A 21,107-nucleotide genomic window follows, 5' to 3' on the forward strand; every position below is an offset into this window, starting at 1 on the left:
GTGTGTGTGTTTTGAGGATGTAAATGCAAGATTAGAATGATAGGATGTAAATGTCTTTCTTCTGTATTGCACATATATTATTTTCCAAAACTTCTGGCACATATTTCAGATTTACCATATTGCAATATACTCTCATAAGGAATTTTACTTTTAAACTTTCTAAGTTTATAAAAGGCACTTCTAATTCCTTTTAGGTATGGTTTTTACCTAGAGTTGCCATGGAGTCTATAGTCAAAAAAAAGCTGTATAAGTAAGAATGCCTTGGAAGATGAATTCTGTAGATATTGGGCATGCAACATCTCAAGGGAACTGATATTTTCTGAAGATTTGATACACATTGTAAACTGTCTTTAGTAGCCTCCTCCCTAAAGGCCCGTAGGCTGAGTTAGAAGTTGAGCAGCAGGCAAAGCTGGTTAGGGGGAAGAAGTCCTACAGAGATGGATGATTGGAGCACATTACTGGACTGTTTTTTGTTCCATTAGTAACACCATGAGAAGGGAGTTGATATGAAATTTGACTTTGGCTGCCCACTCAACTAAGTTACTTCAAATCATAACCTGTTTGCCCCAAAATTAAACTTATTTATCTTTGTACTTTATTAAAGACTGATAACATAGTCAAGGTGAGTAGACCTGACTTTCAGAGGATTAGATAAGTCAGCAAGGACATGTCCAGTGGAGTCAATGAGTTTCATCACTTGTATTTAAGTTCCATTACATAAGCCCCAAAAGGAACTTTGTGGTTATCAGAAATAACTATAGCATATATGTTTCCCATATCATAACTATTCACTGGACAAATAAGGCCCTATTGACATTTATAAAGCAAGAATAACTAAGCAAAGATCCCCTCTCTAATACCTTGACTAAATGTGATATCAAGGACAGGGCTGAATGCTTTGCATTTAGGAAAAATAGATTCGATCCCCAGGTCCCTGAGTAGTGTTTCATGTGCCTCTGACTTCTTTCTTCTCTCCTCCCTCGCCCCCTCTCTCTTGGACCTCATGGACTCTTCACTTTTTTTCTTGGACCATCAAACTCCTCTATCAACAGTTCTATGACTTGAAATCTGCCTTCCTTTTACTTCATCCACACTTTAATTCTTATTAGATATATGCAATCTGCAGGCAGCCAGAACTCACCAAAGTGATATGAGATGATGCTAAATTTTGATGCACATATGTTGAGACAAAATAGTAGGCTAGATATTTATGATAGAAGGATAAATAAGTAGTATCAATGCTTGTATATCTGAAGTAAACTATGGTAAAAAAAAAAAGCATAATCATGATCTGATTTGGAGTTTGATGACTTGAGAAACAAAGCAGAAGAAAAATGATAATTTCACCTAAGTGAAAAAGATAATATATAAAATGTGTGAGGAGAGATAATTAACCTTAAATATATTATCCTTTAATACTTCTCATTAAGAGAGGTGGGTATAGATTTTTGTTTATATTTCTTCATTGTTGATATTACTGTTTTCATTTGTGTATTCCAGTTCTGCTATGATGAGTTCATATTTCTAATTAAAAATAATTTTGTAAAACTTTTCTGTGTCATATAGATCTTGTAACATCTACAGGGATTATAAAAATGATGCCTAGAGGTCAGAAATGTAGTCGAATGGTTAAGGTGCTTACCTTCCACTGAGCCAATCTGAGTTTGGTCCTTCAAGCTCAACGAAAGTGATTTCTGAGTGCAGAGCCAGGACTGCCTGGTGTAACCCTAAAACAAATTAAATCAATAAATAAAGGTGATGCCCAACTAGCAAGTGAAAGTGTAAAAATTAAGCTCATATAAAGTCAAGGTAATAAGGAGGTTTTTAGTTTTCTCCATAGAGTTTAGATTTTAGAATTATGAGAGCCTCAAGGAAAAGAAACAAAATTTAAAAAAATGAATGAAAAATTCTCTCTCAAGCTGTGCAACCCTGAAGTCACTAGAAGTAAACTGGTATGAAGTAAGAGAACAGAAAGTAACACATTAGCTCTGAGGTTGGTCCTCATGCCCAAAATCTAATATCAGTAAGTCACCAGATGCCATGAACAGGATCCCTTTTGCATTCCAAACATATTTTGAAATCACTTGTATTAATACACTTTATACTTTCTTACAGTGGTTTGTTTGCCATTGTGTTGTAATGCACCTTTAGGATATGAACTCCTTTAGGTCAGGAATCAAGATTTATTTAACCCTTAATCCTTTTATTTTTTCCTTTTGCCTGGCACAGTGCCTCTCACACAGTGCATTTAACATACTTATTTGCTGAAGAAACCATGCATATAAGAGCTCTTCCTCTCTGTCCTTCCTTCATTCAAACAACCTAGCATTCTCAGGCCAAGTTGTTATGTGATATTCCCATATAAGATGATGAAATATGCCAGAACAGTTTAGTACATCATTGACAGATGAAGATTCTAACATTGCCTGACAATTTAAAAGTGAGGCACTTTGCCTACGCATCCCTCACCCGATTTTGAATAGTTGCTATTTTTGCTCAGTGTACACATTATTTACCTATAATAACATATAGCTTTTCTTTCCACAAGATATTTACAACAACTATACTTAACATTGAAACAATGCAATAAATTTCTCCACAGAGAATTACCTAGACATCACATACATATTTTATCTACTTATTTATTTGCTATAGCAAAATCATGATTGCCGAATTTAGTTCTGTTTACATTTCCATATCCATCATGCTAATATTTTAAGACACTTCTAAAACCCTTTAAAAATTATATTCTACTACTACTAAAGTCATCAAGGGAGGAGAGGAGAGAGATGTCAGAGACACTTGGGACAGTGTTCAGGGATTTGGGGATTGAATTTATTTCTTCTAAATGCAAAGCATTTAAATGGAAAGCACTCAGCCCCTCTCAAGTTTCTCAGAAGACTTTTCTTTCATATAACACACCAGAGATGGATCCTATTGGTCACTTCTAGATGTGGAGGAAGCTTCAAAAGGTGGAAACTGTCCACTAGAAGGAGAGATCGACAGTTACTAGTTGCGTAAATGTTCAATAAAATGCTTTTAGTTAATTATTTCACCATCACCTTAATTCTAGTATATGTGTTTGATCTAAAAATATCATCAATATAACAAAAATGAACTTGGTACTCTAATTGTGGTGATGCCTAAAATAAGACTTTCTAATATTTTATACTTATAATACAAAATGTATATGCTTTTAGAATTGATAAGTATGATGGTGATTTATGAGGTACAGTTAAATAAAGTGAGAATCTACTTTATTTTGCACTCTAAGAACTGGAGAGTGATTTTTTTTGGGGGGGGAATCACACTGGGCGGTGGTGCTCAGGGTTACTCCTGGCTCTGCTCAGAAATTGCTTCTGGCAGGCCTCCTGGATGCCAGGATTTGAACCACCATCCATCCTGAATCGGCTGCATGCAAGGCAAACGCCTTATCACTGTGCTATTGCTCCAGCCCCAGAGAGTGAATTTTTTAAAAAATGATCATTTATCTTTATAAGTTTCTCTAATTTAGAGTGAAATGTCATTTATTTTGAGGAAAAAATTCAAATATGTGCCTGTAACTTTCTGATGCATTAGATGAAATAATAACTTCTTGATGGATAATTTTTACTTAGTTGAAACTTTGGGAGATCAATCAATAAAATCCTCATTTTGTGGATAAAATACAGGTTCTGAAAGGGAAGTAGCTTTTGTTTTTCAGGCTTATTGACTAGCAATGGCAAAATTGGAATCAGAAATCAACCTTTTCTGGTTTATTGGCTATGATGTTTAAAGAATAAAAATACTTATTTAGAACAATGAAAACTTTTGTGCATGTCAAATATTGTATAACTGGACAATTGAATTAAGTAGATATCCAGTTCTGTGGGAGGGAGTTCATGTGATAAAGGAAGGATGGATGTATGGTGTTGGATATATTCCAGACCCAAAGTCTTTCATGTAGTGATTCAAATAATATATTTTCTTCTCCTTCTTATTTACTTTCTCCTCTTTCTCTTTTGAATTTGTGCTCATACCTAGTAGTGCTCAAAATGTGCTCCTCAATTCATGCTCATGGATCACTCCTGATAGTGCACAGGGAACTACTTGTGTTGTCGTCAGGTATTGAGCTCCAGTTGTTTATCTATAAGACAATTGTCCTCTCACTGTACTTTTAACCTGGATCCTACAATAGTATTTTCAATACTCTTTATTGTCTATTATGAAGATCAAACTATGACAATTTGAGCTTCTCGCTATTTCTTTTTCAAGTTCCATGTTACTACTACCTCTGTGTCTTTGGTCCAACTCTTCTTGTTCCTTAATTGCCTTCACAGTAACACATTCTAGCATACCTAACATAATCTACTTATGTTTATTATCTATATGAAATGGTAACTCCTCTGTGAAGGCTTAAGTTAGGAATTTATTCTTTGAAGTCTATTTTCACTTTCCTTTATTTATTTTTTTATTTTTTTTGAGGAAGACCATTGCTTGGTGGCTTGGAAAACACAGTTGGTGACACTTGGACCAGCCAGTAATTTTAATGCTTAGGTCTCTGATGCTGTTCTCCTTTGGGTCATGAAGGCTGCACCCATAGTAAAAGGAGGAAGCCTTTAAAACTAAAGTTGAAACTTTGAGGTATCAAGACTACTAGGCAATGCATGAATTCCTTTTAAGGGAAATAGTTACCTCCCTGTTTCATACAATGTAAGTTAGCTTTACCTCCATTGGTGCATTTCCCTTTTATATTAGAGTAAATTATTTTTATCTTTTTTAGATTAAATCACCATGAATTACAAGGTACACAAATTTATATAATTGAGTTTCAGGCATACATTGTTCCAATATCACTCCCTTCACCAGTGTCCACTACTCCATAATGTGCCCAATTTCTCTCCAACCCTCAACCTTAGTGTTCCCTTCTCTAATTTATCCCCCACTGTACTAAAGAGATATTCTCCTGTTTTTTCTTTCTTTTATGATTATTTGTGAATTGTTTTTATATTTTGGCTATTGTATGTGGTGTTGTAGTGAATATAGGAGTGGGAATGTATTTTCCGCATTGTGTTCTTTAGGATCCTTAATTTATATTTTTATGGTATCCTTTATTACCTTTTGTAGATTTGCACAAGTTACTTGTTATATTATTTTAATCAATTACTTTAAAGTAAGCAAAGTATTAGAGAAAGAGAAAGCACCTTGTAAGTGGAAGTTTTTGAATGGTCAAAAAATATTTGTCTATAAGAGATGAAAGGTAACAATAAGCTGAAAAGAGAAGCATTATTTATGGGAGAACTAAAGTAACATAATAAATAACTCCAGTGGCTCCAAATTTGGAATTTACATGATGGCTATTAAGAATGAGCAGGAGTTTGGGAGGCAAAAATTCAATGACTTGGGTCAGTGATTCTGCTTTATTAAGTTCATTCCTATCCTCACAACTAAAAAAAAAATCAATATTAATTGTTAAAACATTGCACAAAGAGTACTTGTATTTCCAGTTCCATTCTGTTTCGTAAGTCTTCTATGAACATACACTAAGAATAAATGTGTTGTGAAAACTTAGGTGAGTATAATTGAGTACTTCTACAGACTTAGGAGTCTGCAGTGTGACTGGGGACAAGTTATTGCAGACGTTTGCAGCACATACTAAATAGGACAGGGTATGGGGATGTGTCAAAGCATGTGTAAGAACTCTAGCAACACATGATATCTAACACCACATTGGGCACTATCCTAGCTAACTAACCACCTCCATGCATAGTCCAACATTGAACTATTAGTAACTTATCATCAGGAGAGTCCATCCAGCTCCCTTTCATGACTCAGCAATGTTGGGTGTAGCTACTTCAGTAAAAGTAAGGTAGTTAGAACTTGTTCAGTGGGTAAGATAGTGATACAATCTGAAGTGTTGAATGAGAGAGATGGAAAGAATTGATCATGGATCATGTAGTCAGAAAAGGATCCAAAACTTCAGAAGTCAGATTGTATAGTATGGTGGAATCTTTTGTACATCCAGAGATTTAATAAGGTTGATAATACGCAAAGTAACTACTTTAACCTCTGCACTCTCTCCCAGGCTCTGTCTATAATAGTTTTACTAGTTAATGTAGTTATGTACTATATTTATGCTACTTAATTGTGTTTTGTTTCTGTTTTAGGCCATACCCATTAGTGTTCAGTGATTATACCTGACTCTTGTACTCAATGATAAATTCTGGAAATATTTATATTTGTGGTCAAAATTGAATTTGAATCAGCCAAATGGAAGGCAAATACTTAACTTTCTGTATAATCTCTCTGTCCCTCTTCTTATGTTTACTTTTAATCTCCAATGTAATTTAAGATTTATATGAGAAAATAACTTTTTTCTAGTTAAAAGAACAGTGCCTAAAAATAATAGATACTCCAAATATTGTATTAAATGAATGATATGTATAAATCAAGCCTAGATACAATTATTTTAGGAGTAAAAATGAAGTCATAAATGCTAGTTATGTGAGATAATGATTTTCACAGACTTGGTAAGTCTTAAATATCCACTAGGAGAAGATAAGAAGCTTTTTCTTCATGAAGTAAGGAGATCTCAGCCAATACCTACCATGTACAGAATATAGAGATTAACATAGGACAATAGAAACTTGGTTCTGACTATAATGAAACACCTAATGTAAGGGAATTTTATAATTGATTATATTCCAGAATATAATTTAGATTATTTTTTTAAAAAGTGTAATTAATTGGTATTTTTCTGTCACTAGTTGGTTGAATCAAGGTAGAGAGAAGATAAAAAGTTTATCCACAAGAACCTTCAAAACTTTTTTAATTAGGAACTTGAGACAATTGTGTTTATGGAATGTAGCTTGATTGTAATCCTAGTCAGTGGAATTCCTTGAGTTTCATAACCAACCTGTCACTAATATGTCAGTTTATGACTATCTCAACAATTGGAAAACTATTTTTCCCCTTATAATTGAGTAGGAACCATAAGCCTGTTTAGTTTATCTTCTTGGTTTTCATAGAAATATATCACATTTTAAAACCTTTTTTTATTGAGGCACTTTGAGTTACAATACTATTAATGATGATTTTACATATACATATATTCCAATTCACACCTGCATTACCAGTCTACCCACCTCCCGCCCCAATGTCTCCTGTGCCCTTTCTTCATTTTCCCACCTTCCCAACACAGGCAAACTCTGTTCTGTGAGTCAACTCTCCCATTGTGTCCTTTGGTCCTTTGTTGCTACTTTACTATATTTTTAAGTCCCACATATGAGAGAGATAAATTGTATCCATTACATTTCTTCCTATTGACTTCATCATAGTATTCTCTAGTTCCACCCATATCACAGTAAATTGCCTGATTTTATTCTTTCTTAGAGCTGCATAGGATTTGAATGTAAATATATACCACATTTATCTGTAGTTGGGCATTTGAGTTGCTTCATATCTTGGCTGAAATAAATAGCATATATTATTGGCTCTTTTAGATCTACTGATTGTATAATGGCACCAAAAATATATGTAGCTCAAAATAGAAACATTATTAAAAATAGTGATTTTATAATAATACATAAATGGAATGAGTTGTTATTTCTTAAGGGAATATATAAAAACTCCTGTATAAAACTTTTTGGAACAGATACATGCTTACTTTCTTAAAATATTGTTAATTTTTCTTCAATAAACATCTATGAATTGAAAATGAAGTAGCACACAGAGTAATTCCATTACTATGCAGTGCTAATTTGTGAACAGAAAATGGTATTGTATTATATATTGAAAAATAACCTAACTTTAGTTTATTTTATGTGGTATTAGATCCAAAATTTTGAGAAATAGAATTAGAATATATAAAATATTAAAAAATGGCCAGACTGTGCTTTATGTCTCTACAATGCCATGGTATCAAAAAACTATGTTAAGTGTGTATATTATAGTATAGTATAAAATAATATCCTATAGGACCATGGAAATGGAGTCTTACAACATTGGTTACAGATGATACAATGGTTCAAAATGTTAAAATTGAAAAATGTGTGATGACTATAAGATTATAAGCTTGAACTGAACAGAACAAGAGAAGAGATGGCAATGAAATTTAGGCTTGGGTTCAGACATTTGAAAGGGCAAAAAAAAATACAAAGATATATTGTAGGAATAAGTAGGTCAATGTAACTTGGCTATGATCAATTTTTTGTTTTGTTTCGTTTGTCTTTGGGAGGTATATCTGGTGATATTCAAGACTTAATCTTTTTGTTTTGTGTTTTTGTTTTGGGCCACACCTGGTGACGCTCAGGGGTTACTCCTGGCTATGCACTCAGAAATCGCCCCTGGCTTGGTGAACTATATGGTACACCGGAGATTGAACTGTGGTCCTTTCTAGGTTAGCGCGTGCAAGTCAAACGCCCTACTGCGCTACCGCTCTGGTTCCCTCAAGGCTTAATTTTGACTCTTTGCTCAGGGATCATGCCTGTCTACTACAAAGACCATATTTGTTGTCAAGGATTGAACTGGGGTTTGCAACATGAGTAATCATAGTACATCCCTATTGTCCTGGTCATAATGCACTTTGAAAAAAGTGACAGAAAAGTTGGATAGGTAAGTTGGAGCCCGAGGGTATATTTTCATAGAACTATATCACATTTTAAAACCATTTTTTATTGAGGTACTTTGAGTTACAATACTATTAATGATGATTTCACATGTACATATATGTATTACAATGTTAATAAACTATTATTTACTTAAAAGCACCTACCTAAGAGTCATAGACGAGCTAAACTCTAGAAAATAATGATGTTATAAATAGATTTTTATAAAAACAGAGGCTTTAAAACATTACCTAGGGAGTGTTGAAGAAATGGTTTCTTGGGTTCCATGTATTGATAACATGCTGATCTCTAAGGAGTGCAGCTATAGAATAGGCATTTTCAAGTACTTTTGATGATTTCGTCTCAAGACTTAGTTACTATACTTGAATTATAATTTAAGTTGTAATTTGTGCGACTTAAAATTGTTAATTTGTTCTTTAATACAATTAAAATGATTGTGAAAAATGATTGCCACAAAAGGTTAACTCTTCCATCACCACTTAATTACCATCTGTGTAGTAGACATTTAAGATTTACTAATATAATATGTTGTATATTTAAATCTATAATTATTATATTAACTAAAGTCAATCATACTTAGTTTACTGTAATTCAATCATTTAGAAATTTGTGTACTCTAATATCCACTAATATTCTTCACCATCCAACTTATAGAAACTACTATTCTATTATATTTCTCTGGTCAGCCTTTTATACATTCCTCATATAAGGAAATCATACAGTATGTTTCTTTCTCCAACTTATTTTTCTTAGTGCAATGGTCTCATATTGCCAAATAAAAATATTTTTAAATAATATTCTGTTGTATATGTATGACACTATATGTATATAGCCCCATTTTTGTCAGATTATCTCTTGGTAGTAATGTGAGTTGTAGTCATGGATCGGCTAATGTGAATAATGTCACAAATAAGGAGTACAGATATCTCTGAGATGTTGATGTATTTAAGGGAATTAATTAGTTAATATACCTTTAAAGGGTGATGACACCCTCTGTAATGGTAGTAGGATCTGGATATGCCCCCTGGACATGTTCCACTGCAACATTTGCCTCAAGTATAAAAAGAAAAGTTCTGACAATTTCTTTGGGGGGGGGGCAGAGTAGAGACTGGAGCAGCTCCTGCCATTCCATGGGAAAAGATAAAGCAACAGTGAGATGCTGTCTGCTATATGTCTGTCCCTCATTCTCTGGGCAGTGGCAGACTTCAGACTGCTTGCTGGAAATAAAAGAATACTTAATTTCTACCTCTCTCTCCCTACCCTGGGTGCTATACTGAGACAGTTATTTTATTTAATTTATTTCAAATTACATTCCAATTTATATTTCCAACAGTATAAAATCTATGTTTATATTTATCTTTAAATGGGAGAAGTAGTTAAAATAACAGGCCAGAGTGATAGTACAGCAAATACGGAATTTGTCTTGAACATGGACACCTTGGGTTTGATTCTAGCATTCCAAACCCCCAATCACACTAGGAGTAATTCCTAAATGAAGAACCAAGAATAACTCCTGAGCATCATTGTTGTGGACCAAAAGCAAAATCAAATAAAAAAAACTGAGTTACTGAAAGCCCCCCAGTTAAGGATTTGTCAGACAACTGTTGTAATAGAACTGTAGGTGAATTGTTGGAAGTACTCTATATGGTAATAAAAGAGTTGGAAGGCCACTTTAAGGAATCATGGCATTATTGACAATGATGCTGTGAACTGGGGTGAGGGAACACAGGAAAAAAGGAAGTGGAAAATTTGATGTCTGAAAATGGTGGAAATTAATTAGAGGGTATTGTCAGAGTCTAAAATACATTTGTATTAGAACATTGAATCAAGTATATTTTTTCAATGAAGGGAACTAAAACCAGAATAGTGAAGTGACTATTCTTAGGTAAAAGAGGAAAGTTGGTTAACAGAAAATGAAGATGGTTCCTCTAGTTGTTTTTATGTCTATGTAGACATGTTATGTACAGTCACAGCATTCATTGAGTTCTAATTACCAAGTGAAATAATGATTAAATACAGATTGGGTTATTTGTGTGTATTTTAGCTGATTTCATGACACCAGAAGAACATGCCTGGCAATTGGGACAAAGATTAAATGTTGATTTAATGGTGATTGCAAAGGGCCAGGAAGCATGAGAACAGGAAGGAATCTCATAGACTACTGTAATCAACGTCATTTTACAGATGACAAAATTACATCTCAGAGAATCTCAGTACTCGAAGTACCTTTGCCCAAAACTGATTCAAGAAGTTTAGTGGTGATTTAATTAAACAAAGTATTTTACTTAGGCTACTGTATTATCTCTTTGCAATTTCTAGACTAGGACTTTTTAGAGCCAGAGAGATAGAACAAGTAGATATTGCACTTGCCTTGCATGCAGCTGACATGGGTGCTGTAATCAGCATCCCATATAGTCCCCTGACCACTTCCAGGAGTAATTTTGATGCACAGCCAGGAGAAAGATCAGCACTATATGCTCCTCATACCAAAAAAAAAAAAAAAAAAAAAAAAAGACAAAACAAAACAAAACGTTTGGGTCTTTTCTTCTTATCATTGAGTTCCTTTTGCAATGAGTTTATCAAAATAGGTGCTGCTGTTAACATTTCTCATTCAATTGATTGCTGTCTCATTTAATAACCATTGATATGGAAGCAGAGTCACAAACTACTTCTACATGAATTTAGGATATATGTTTAAGGACTAAGAGAACTGGGTCATATTTGGTGAACTGCGTCTTTTTTAGTATATGCATTCTCTGTAATACTTGGCTTTGAACTTCCTTAGGACAGAAATATTGATTTAAAACACAAAATACAATATAGCATAAGCTATATTAGTTAATAATGTGGGTAGAACACATGCTTAAATAGTATTAGAATTCCAGTGGTGAATTAATTTGAATGTAAACACCATAATTTATAACATTGTAAAAATAAGCTGCAGATATAAAAAGTTGCAAATAACCAAACTCACCACCAGTGTCTGAGCTTCATTTTACCTGTGCATATTTACTCAGAGTCACATGGTTCTCATTTCTTTGAGAAAAAAATACATAAAACTGACAACAAGAGCAGAATGTACTATCAGCTGGCAAAAAAAAAAATAAGTAAAGGATAAATTTGATTCTTAACAATGCTTTAGTCTGAACATGTCCTCTTACTGAAATGATAATACAAACTTTCCAAATCTGCTACTCCACTGATCTAAGATACAAAGTTAATTTTCTTTCTAGAAATCTTTTTTTTAGTATATTCTGATATTACATGTGGATGTGTGTGTATGGGTGTAGTGTGTGTATGTGTGTGTTTGTACACTCTCTCTTTCCTTTCTGAAATCCCTGAAGATATACACCTCTTGACTACATTTTTTTGCAGTTCAAAACATGATCTTTTACATATACTTAAAATGTAGAATATTTCTTCTTGGTCTATTTTCCTCTACGAGGAAATCTTCTCAACAAGCAAATTGTTGAATAACACATGACTCTGCCCGTCATCTGATTAGAAGAGATCATAAGACAGCCTAAAAAGGCCTGAAGACCTTCAGTATCAGGAAAAATCACAGAAGGCTTTATTTATGCTCTTTATTTTTGAAATGTCATAGCCATCCTATGCTGTATTAAAGGGGTCACTGTTTTCAATAATCTAGAAAGGAAAATAATGCTAATAGTCATTAAAAAATGAAAGTTCATTTGTAGGTTATATATCATATGAAGAATATTATACTTTTATTGACTGAATGACCATGGGGAATTAAAAGAAAGGCTTCTGTAATATAACCAACCTAAGAAATATTGTAGGATCATCATGTGTTGATACTGGCATCACTTACTTTCTTGCTATGTGTTGGAACAGACAGGTTCACACACCAAAAGGCATTTGTACTGACCATTGTTATCAAGTACCTAATGCACTGAGCCTGAGACAGACTTCTGACTGATTACTGTTAATAGCTTAGACTACTGGCTAATAGTCAATAGCAATTTTATTTGGGTTATTTCTGCCTTTTATATTCTACTGGCTTGATCTACATAGGTAAGTCTACATGACTAGGTCTAAGTGATTAATCAAAAAGGGATTTAGCCATGAGGTAAAAGGGGAATTAATCATGAAGGTTGTGGAGAAACTGAAACAAGATATGTTAGTTTGCCTGTCACAAGGAGACAACATGCAGATACAGGGTACAGCTGGTAAGAATGCCTGTGCACATTGCAGCTTATCTTGGGGTCTGTAGGCCATATGTTCCAGGCCTATATCACTCAAGGAAACCTGTTCCAATGCCTTTGCCTCATTTCCTAGAGTGTTCTCATAGGCAGCCTCCTAAGTACCTTGGTCATGCTTGGACTCTAACAGGCATTCTTTATTTTATTTTATTTTGATTTTTTTGGCCACACCCGGTGATGCTCAGGGGCCACTCCTGGCTATGCGCTCAGAAATCAATCCTGGCTATGGGACGCTGGGGGATCGAACCAGGGTATGTCCTAGGCTAGTGCGCGCAAGGCAGATAGATGCCTTCCCTTTTGCACCAGTGCTCCAGCCCCTCTAACAGACATTCTTAACTTATATTTTATTCATTTTTCTATGAGTTTCTGAATCACATCTTACAATTTATAGCATTTATAGTACTATGACCAAAGTTTCCTCTTAAAAACTTTCCGAACTTGAATTTAAGTTCACCATCACAGAATCTTGCCCTCCACATGGATTACATATGGTATTTGAGGTATATTAAACTGTATATCTTGGTCCTGTTCTAGTTTCAAAATTTTATTCTTCTTAATGTATATTTACTTTTCTTAATTTATGTAACTATAGGACTCATAAATTAATTATCAAATCAGAATAAAATTTCAGTCTTCATAAACACATAAGAATTTTGCTTTCAAAAATATGAACTGAGTCATAGTGAACTTTTGTATTTAGCAACTACTGGTAGAGAATAGCAGAAGCAATATTTTTGTGGGGGGATTAAACTAAGGTGTGGTGCTTAGTGGACTAGGTGCTGCTGGGTGTTAAATATGGGCTTCCACATGAAAAGCATGCCCTTCCTCAACATGATTTATAACATTTCATGAGACCAGACATTTGTAATTTTTTTGTCATAACTGTTGGAGTCCTGTTCTATTTTCTTTCATACGTTTTAAAGGGCTGTAGAAAAGACAGAAAAAAATGAAGTTCCAATGTTAAAAGGTATTTTGTTTAGTAATTTACTTTTATTTATTTCATCTTTATTGCCATTCTACAAATAATAAACTAAATGCAAGGTGGCAAGAAACTTGCCAGAATTCACTTTAAAAATTAAGATTACAATAAATAATTATATTATATTTAAAAATCTAGTCCTTACATGTGTGTGTGTGTGTGTGTGTGTGTGTGTGTGTGTGTGTGTGTGTGTGTGTGTGTGTTTATGGGAAGTGGTCTTTTCTTTCCAGTAGATTCTGGATTACTTTTTGGTAGAAGCAATTTAATTCAGTGCTGTATTCCTGGACTGTAGCTAGAGACCTACATGGTTACAGTAGATAGCCAATCAATATTCTCTTGTTGAGTTGAATAGAGTCTGCATAAACCCATAATGTACATGATTGTGTATAAAGCTGGAAGAGAGAGATTACATAACTGGTAGTTGAGAGTGTTTAGTGTTAGAAATCGAATATAGAATTTGGATTCAAACAACTCACATCTGTATTCTAACTCTCAATTGTATAATTGGAGCTTGTCACTTAGCCAATCTAAATTTCTAACTTGAAAATGAGGACAATAATGTTCCTCCTAATCATTTATGTAAATCACATTTATGCTATTATTACTACCTTAATTTAAGTTGTGGATACTTTATAACATAACACATTTATTTGTCTATAATGTTTATAGTTTTTATACTGAGTTATAAATTCTATTATGACAGGGCTTTCATACTTGAATGATCATAGTTGAAATGATTAAAACAATGGAAGCATATATAATTGTTGATGATAGTGGCTACCAGTCACATCTCGTTACTGAGTGCTTAAACTGTAGCTAGTCTAGTATGGGTCTGATAGGGTTTGAGTCCTGGAACCTTCTAATCCCTGAGCATCAGTTTATGCAGCTCTGTAGGCTTCTGTTGTGAAGTCTTGGAGGTCACACACTCGTTGTGCTTCCGGTGACAGCAACGGTGTTGCTGCCAGGAATTTCACTCATTTGTGTGGGATGGTGCTCAGTATCTGCTTTGTGGCATCATGCCCACAAGGCAGTCACTCTAGTAGTAAGCCATATTCCTATTGTCTTTTTTAAAAATTTACTTTTTTATTAAAGCACCATAACTTACAAAATTATTCACAGTTGAGTTTTAAACACATAGTTGAGTTTTTCAATGTTCCATCACCAATCACACCACCGGAGTCAGCTTTACTCCAGCAAACTCTCATTGCCAACTTTTCACCTGTACAGACACATTTTTAGTTTGGTTGTTAAAGTTTGGATCTCAGTGTTTTTGACTGTGTGATTTGAATATTTATTTCTGTTCTCTCTTAACACCACTGATGTGCCTGAATCTACTTGACCTTTGTACCCACTTATTTCTCATCTGTCTTTCTCACTCTGCCCTCCACTCTATTTCTTTTCTTCTCTCTATAGTTGGGGGCTGAGAGTAATCCAAGCATCCTGTCATTAAACCATTGATTGCCTGATGAATTTATTCTAAATACAACATATAAATTACATCCTATGTTTCTCTTTCTTTTAAGTCACATCTCTGTTTTTATTTGTTTATTTTAAATAAATTTTTTCCATTCAAAGACATAGATAAAAGCTTCAAGAATATGTATTTAAATCATTATTTACAGATTAGTAACAAAGTTTTAATGAGTGTTCTGCTCATACTGGAAGCCTCATAACTTTCTAACATATGATTAAATCTTACAATCATAATAATTTTATTTTTCTTTTTTTTCTGTTGGTAGGTCAAGAACGATTTGGAAATATGACAAGAGTTTATTACCGAGAAGCTATGGGCGCATTTATTGTTTTTGATGTCACCAGGCCAGCTACATTTGAAGCAGTAACAAAGTGGAAAAATGATTTAGACTCAAAATTAAGTCTTCCTAATGGAAAACCAGTTTCTGTAGTTTTGTTGGCCAACAAATGTGACCAGGGGAAGGACATGCTCATAAACAATGGACTCAAGATGGATCAGTTCTGCAAGGAAAATGGTTTTGTAGGATGGTTTGAAACATCAGCAAAGGTAAATTGATCTTAGAAGATAAGTATATATAAAAATTTCACAAATAAATGAAAATCTCAACATAATCATTAAAATGTAATACTGTTTTTATGTAGTTATTTATACTCCCTAGACTTTTTAAGCTTTTTTTCATCTTAGGAGAATGAATGGTAGGACAGAAATGGTTATCCACACATTAAGATGAATATTACTAAAGGGTCAAAGCAATTTATATGCAATCCTATTTACTGTCATTACAAGCAATATGTATTAAGCATATCCTACACATATTGTCTTATCTGATCCTTGAAATAACATAGATGGGTTTGTGTGATCTTAGAATAAATGAGAGAATTTGTCTGATATCAAATGACATTTTAATTTTATGTGTTTATTATATTAATACTTAATATGTCTTTCAGTAAAGAGGAATTTTTTTTTGCTTTAGAAATGAAGCAACAATAGTAATGCTGAACTGCCACATTGGCAATATTTAAATAGTGGGATAAAGAATTAGACTGAAAGTACCCTGTGTTGAATATAGTTTGGTTGTCAATGCTGCCTTTTCTTTGTATCAGAAGTAGAGCAGGACATAAGCCCAGGATTGGATAAGGACTAAGAAGAATTCCATGTAACTGGATGATGATGTAATAGTGCTCACTCAATATTGTCAATTCATTATTAAAATTTTCCACTTTAATGTAATCACACATTAGAAAAGCAGATTTTCAAATAGTAACAATTTTATTAAATCTCTAAGATTGTATGTCTTATTCACATTATAGTGAAACAACATTGAATGGATGGTGTATTCGACTCGAACATATTTTTCTTTCTTTTACATTTTGTTCTATCTCATTTGTCAAATTTTTGGCTCTATAGTCTTTTGCTTTTATTTTTAAATCCTTGTATCAAGGAGAAAAGAAATTCTCATAAATATTTTCTCCCTCAGAAAATATGTTACTGATATTTATGCTTGTGAATTATCTACACTTAGATAAGTATAATATAAACATATTTTTAAGGATAGAAATTTGGCTTCCCAGTTCATGACGTTGTTATAGTTGCCCAGGTTTGAACCAAAGAACCACTTGGCATCACCTAGGTACCACCAGGCATAGCCATGGAGGCCTTTGACCACTACCTACCAGAACATTGCATTGTTTAATCTTGCTAATTATCAGTAATAATAGCTCTTGAATCCCTAAGCATTCATAAAAGCCACGATGCAGTATATATAATTGTAATGTTTTGTACATATACATACACATTTATACTTTGCATCATTAGCATTGCTTTCTAAAAACAGTTTATATGACAATTTTTTTTGCTATTCTGGATTATAAATACTCATTCAGTACATAAACATACTGTCACTGTATTATTTGGGATTAAGCTGTGAATAAAATAGGCATAATTTATTTATGGAATTAACAGTTAGGCTTTATTGTCATATTTTTGCATATTGTTATAAAGTGATTTGAATATTTAACTTGAAACAAACATTGAAGATGACCTTCAGATTAATTGGTGTTAGAGAGTTTGTCTAGGAACTAGGATGGAGACTAGGAATGAGGGAACAAAGTCTGAAAACAAAGTGACTCTATTACTATTGTATCCTTGAAAAATGACAAGGCCATTGACTTGTCAACTCTTCAGGGCAGTGGGTTTAGAGATTGAGGGAAATCCTGATCTGTGAATATCACTAATATGTAAATAATAGCAGGATTTAAGCACTTTCATGTTCTGGGAAAAGATGGAGATGGAGAGAGAGATGGTGATTCCTTTGCTGTTATAGTTGTGATATTTTTTTAGTTTCAGTCATTTCTTAAAGAGTCCAATGTCTAAATCTCACCTTTTAATGGAGGCTATTATTTTTTTAATTCTTATTTATGGGCCGGAGTGGTGGCATAAGCAATAAGGCGTCTGCCCTACCCTCACTAGTCTAGGATGGACTGTGGTTCTACCCCCAGCATTCCATATGGTCCCCAAGCCAGGAGAGATTTCTGAGTGCATAACCAGGAGAAATCCCTGAGCATCACCGGGTATGGCCCAAAAATAAAAAAAATTCTTATTTATATTTTTTCTTGGGGTGTTCCACTTCTAATACTTTTTCCTTTTAAACTGTTTATTTTTTCATGTTTCTTGTGATTCTTTTTTTTTTTAATTCTTGACTGTCATTGAAATGTTTTTTGCTTTTGTTTTTTATTTTTATTTTTATTTTTTAGCTCCATTATTTCCTTATTTCTTATTCACACACTAAATTTCAGTGTCATAATTCTACATGATTCACAAGTCATCTACTCAGCCCACTGGAGTTACATTTCCATGTGCCTAGATATTTTTTTCTTGAGTTCTTTGCTCAACCACTGTAGTATCAAACTGCTAAATGGCAGATGGACTTGTTATATTTCTATGCTACATTTTAAATTCTCTCAGTTTCTGCAAGTATTATAAAATTGAAAGACATCTGTGTGTAGAGAAAGGGTTAGGATTTTTCATAAGTCTGAAGTACGCAGAATTACTAATAGATTAAAAATGACTCCAATGATTGTACCCACATTCATTTCTCCTTTCTCCAAGTATGCTATAGAAAGCACCTTTATTGGGGGGGGGCACACCCGGTGATGCTCAGGGGTTATTCCTGGCTATGCGCTCAAAAATTGCTCCTGGCTTGTGGGACCATATAGGATAGCAGGAGATCAAACTGCAAGCTCCCTACCAGTGCGCCACCACTCTGGCCCCACCTTTCTTATTAATAAAAATGACTTGCTGATTCCACGTTAGGATTCAGAGTTAGTATCAACAAACTCAGAGACAATATTGAAGCATTGATAAACCAGAATATCAAGCTGTTCAATAAATGTCTACTTAAAGATCCCTGATTGGTATTATAGCATTTACAAAACTAAAGACTCATCTCAGAGTGTCTACTTGAAGCTATAATGAAGTGACTGGAGACAGCAACTATTTGGTTCTTTGATTACATCTGGTTGTTTGGGTTTTTTTTTTTGGGGGGGGTCACACCTGGCAGTGCTCAAGAATTATTCCTGACTTTGTGCTCAGAAGTCGCTCCTGGCAAATACAGGGGACCATATGGGATGCCAGGATTTGAACCACTGTCTGTTCCAATCAGCTGCATGCAAGGCAAATGCCCCACCACTGTGCTGTCTCTCTGGCCCTGGTTCTTTGATTACATCTGGATTCTAGGAACCTTTCTCATAAAGATATTTCTGTCAAAAAGTGACTCGAATCAGTCAACAGCTAACATCTCATGAATAACATAATTAGCTATAAATTAGTGATAAATACCTGATTTCCCTTTTTTATCTTCAAAACTTCTACTTGTCTGAATTATTACCTCTTTTATATCCATCTACAAAAATATTTTGTGTGTTCGCCATATTCTAGGCCATCTCCACAGCTGAAACTTGCAGTATGCAGAAAAGTTCATCCTTAAGACCAGTTTTACCAGCTTTCTTTGCATCTGATCTCACTCTGTAGAAACATGTCTTCTCTTGTTCTTCCTTTTTGGGGAAGTAAATTTTCAAGAAGAGTTTGCATTGTGTTGTTTCGAGAACATAATTTACCCCCATCTTTAACTTAGAGAGGAATTTTAAAAATTAAACGTATCTTTAATTTTGCACATCAATTTTATTATTAAAATCAGATAATGGAAAAGAAAAAGTCTCAAATTAAGCTTCACTTGATTTTAACCTGCATATTTTTTTCCCATTTTCAACCATGTTTATTTGAATTCTTCCTGAAGATATATGAGAATCAGGTGATGTATAATTATGTGATCATCATCCACATTTCCAGCTACATTACTAGTTTCAACCTGTTGCTCTAGAGACATGAACCTTATGCCTGGCTTGTGATTTGTAGTTTATTTTTATATTGTATATATTATATAAGTATTCCTATTTATATTGACAATTTATATTGTCACTTTTATAAGAAGTCAGGAGTTCCTATGAACCTTCCTACCTTCCTATCTACATCAGTCCTCAGGTCTCATAATGGCTACTATTATATATATCCAAATTCTTAAAGTTAGTGTGCTACACCCCACTCAGGAGAGGCACACACGAAAGTGTAGTGCTCTCCTGAAAAAAGAAATTATCTGCCAAAAAGGCCCGCTTAGAGCAGTCAAAATCACTTGACACTTTGCATGGATTATTTGGACATAATTTCATAAGGGCTGTAACTATTTTTCTCTTTATTTTAAACCTTTATTAGAAATCAGGCCTTAGTAAATTCTTTATAACTAGAACAGCAATCAAACAGCCAAAAATCTCCCATTTAATAGCTCCCTGTAATTTTTGCTACCTTGGCGCCTAAATTCAGGTTTTTCCTAACACTTAGCTCATGAGTGAAGCAATTTTCAGTTTTTCTCTGTTTTCTCTGTTTACTCAAAACGAAGCAATTTTCAGTTTTCCTCTGTAATTTTCAGTGTTTCCCCAAAACTCTGAAACATTCCACCTGAAAATTACCTTTTCCTTCTGTTTTACCCAAAACAAGCGAACCCAAAACAAGCTGGCTTTTTCACCTTCAGTTTCAACTCTTTTATATGCTAATTTAAGCTAGAGTCCTTCATTCTTTTCCCAGTTTCTTTGATGCCTAGAATTTGCATCTGCCTTCCAAGTCTCTAACCTTTAAAAACAGCTAGCTCAAAAAATAAAATTGTCTCTCGTTCCTTGATAAAGTTGAGTCCCCATACTATCTGTGTGGTTTCATTCATTTCTACAATATATTTCCGTCGTTTGCCGTCCGTGTACCCACTCTCTCCCCGTGGATTTTTTCCCGAAACTCCACGAAGGATCTGTTTGCAGGCGCTGGCGTCTTGCGAACAGGTTTGGCTCACAACATTAGTGTTTATGATATTCTGTAATGTTACTTAAAATATATTTAAAAATATACTTCTATAGGTTGTTTCCTTTGAATGAAACTTTGGCTTTCTCCATTTTGGGTCATGGGGGGCAAACCTATATTTAGGGATTACTTCTAACTCTGTACTCAGGCATAACTACTGGCTATGTTCAAGGTACTTCTTGGGGTGCTGGAGTTCAAAATGGCTACTATTGAGGCCATTTTCCTACCTACTGTACTATCTCTGTGGCGCTAGCTATTGGCAATATATTGATTTCCTAATTGAAAAGTTATAATAACCTCTTGAAATTGAAACTAGCTTAAGTGCAAGTCTCAAATTCTAACTACTTACCTACTTAAGATTCAATATAAATTAATAGTATGTCATCTGCACATAGTGAGATTTCCTTTTCTATGGGAATGCCTTT

General features: G+C 34.0%; 1 protein-coding gene across 1 annotated transcript in view; it reads left to right on the forward strand.

Annotated features, from left to right (window-relative positions):
• Positions 1 to 21,107, forward strand: part of RAB38 (RAB38, member RAS oncogene family) — a 59,790-nt gene that overhangs the window by 2,533 nt on the left and 36,150 nt on the right. Inside the window, exon 2 of the mRNA XM_049781373.1 lies at positions 15,548 to 15,828. Within this exon, the coding sequence (XP_049637330.1) occupies positions 15,548 to 15,828 (281 nt within the window). The remainder of the gene's footprint in view (positions 1 to 15,547; positions 15,829 to 21,107) is intronic.

Source organism: Suncus etruscus, chromosome 9, assembly GCF_024139225.1.
Source record: "Suncus etruscus isolate mSunEtr1 chromosome 9, mSunEtr1.pri.cur, whole genome shotgun sequence".
NCBI lineage: Eukaryota > Metazoa > Chordata > Mammalia > Eulipotyphla > Soricidae > Suncus > Suncus etruscus.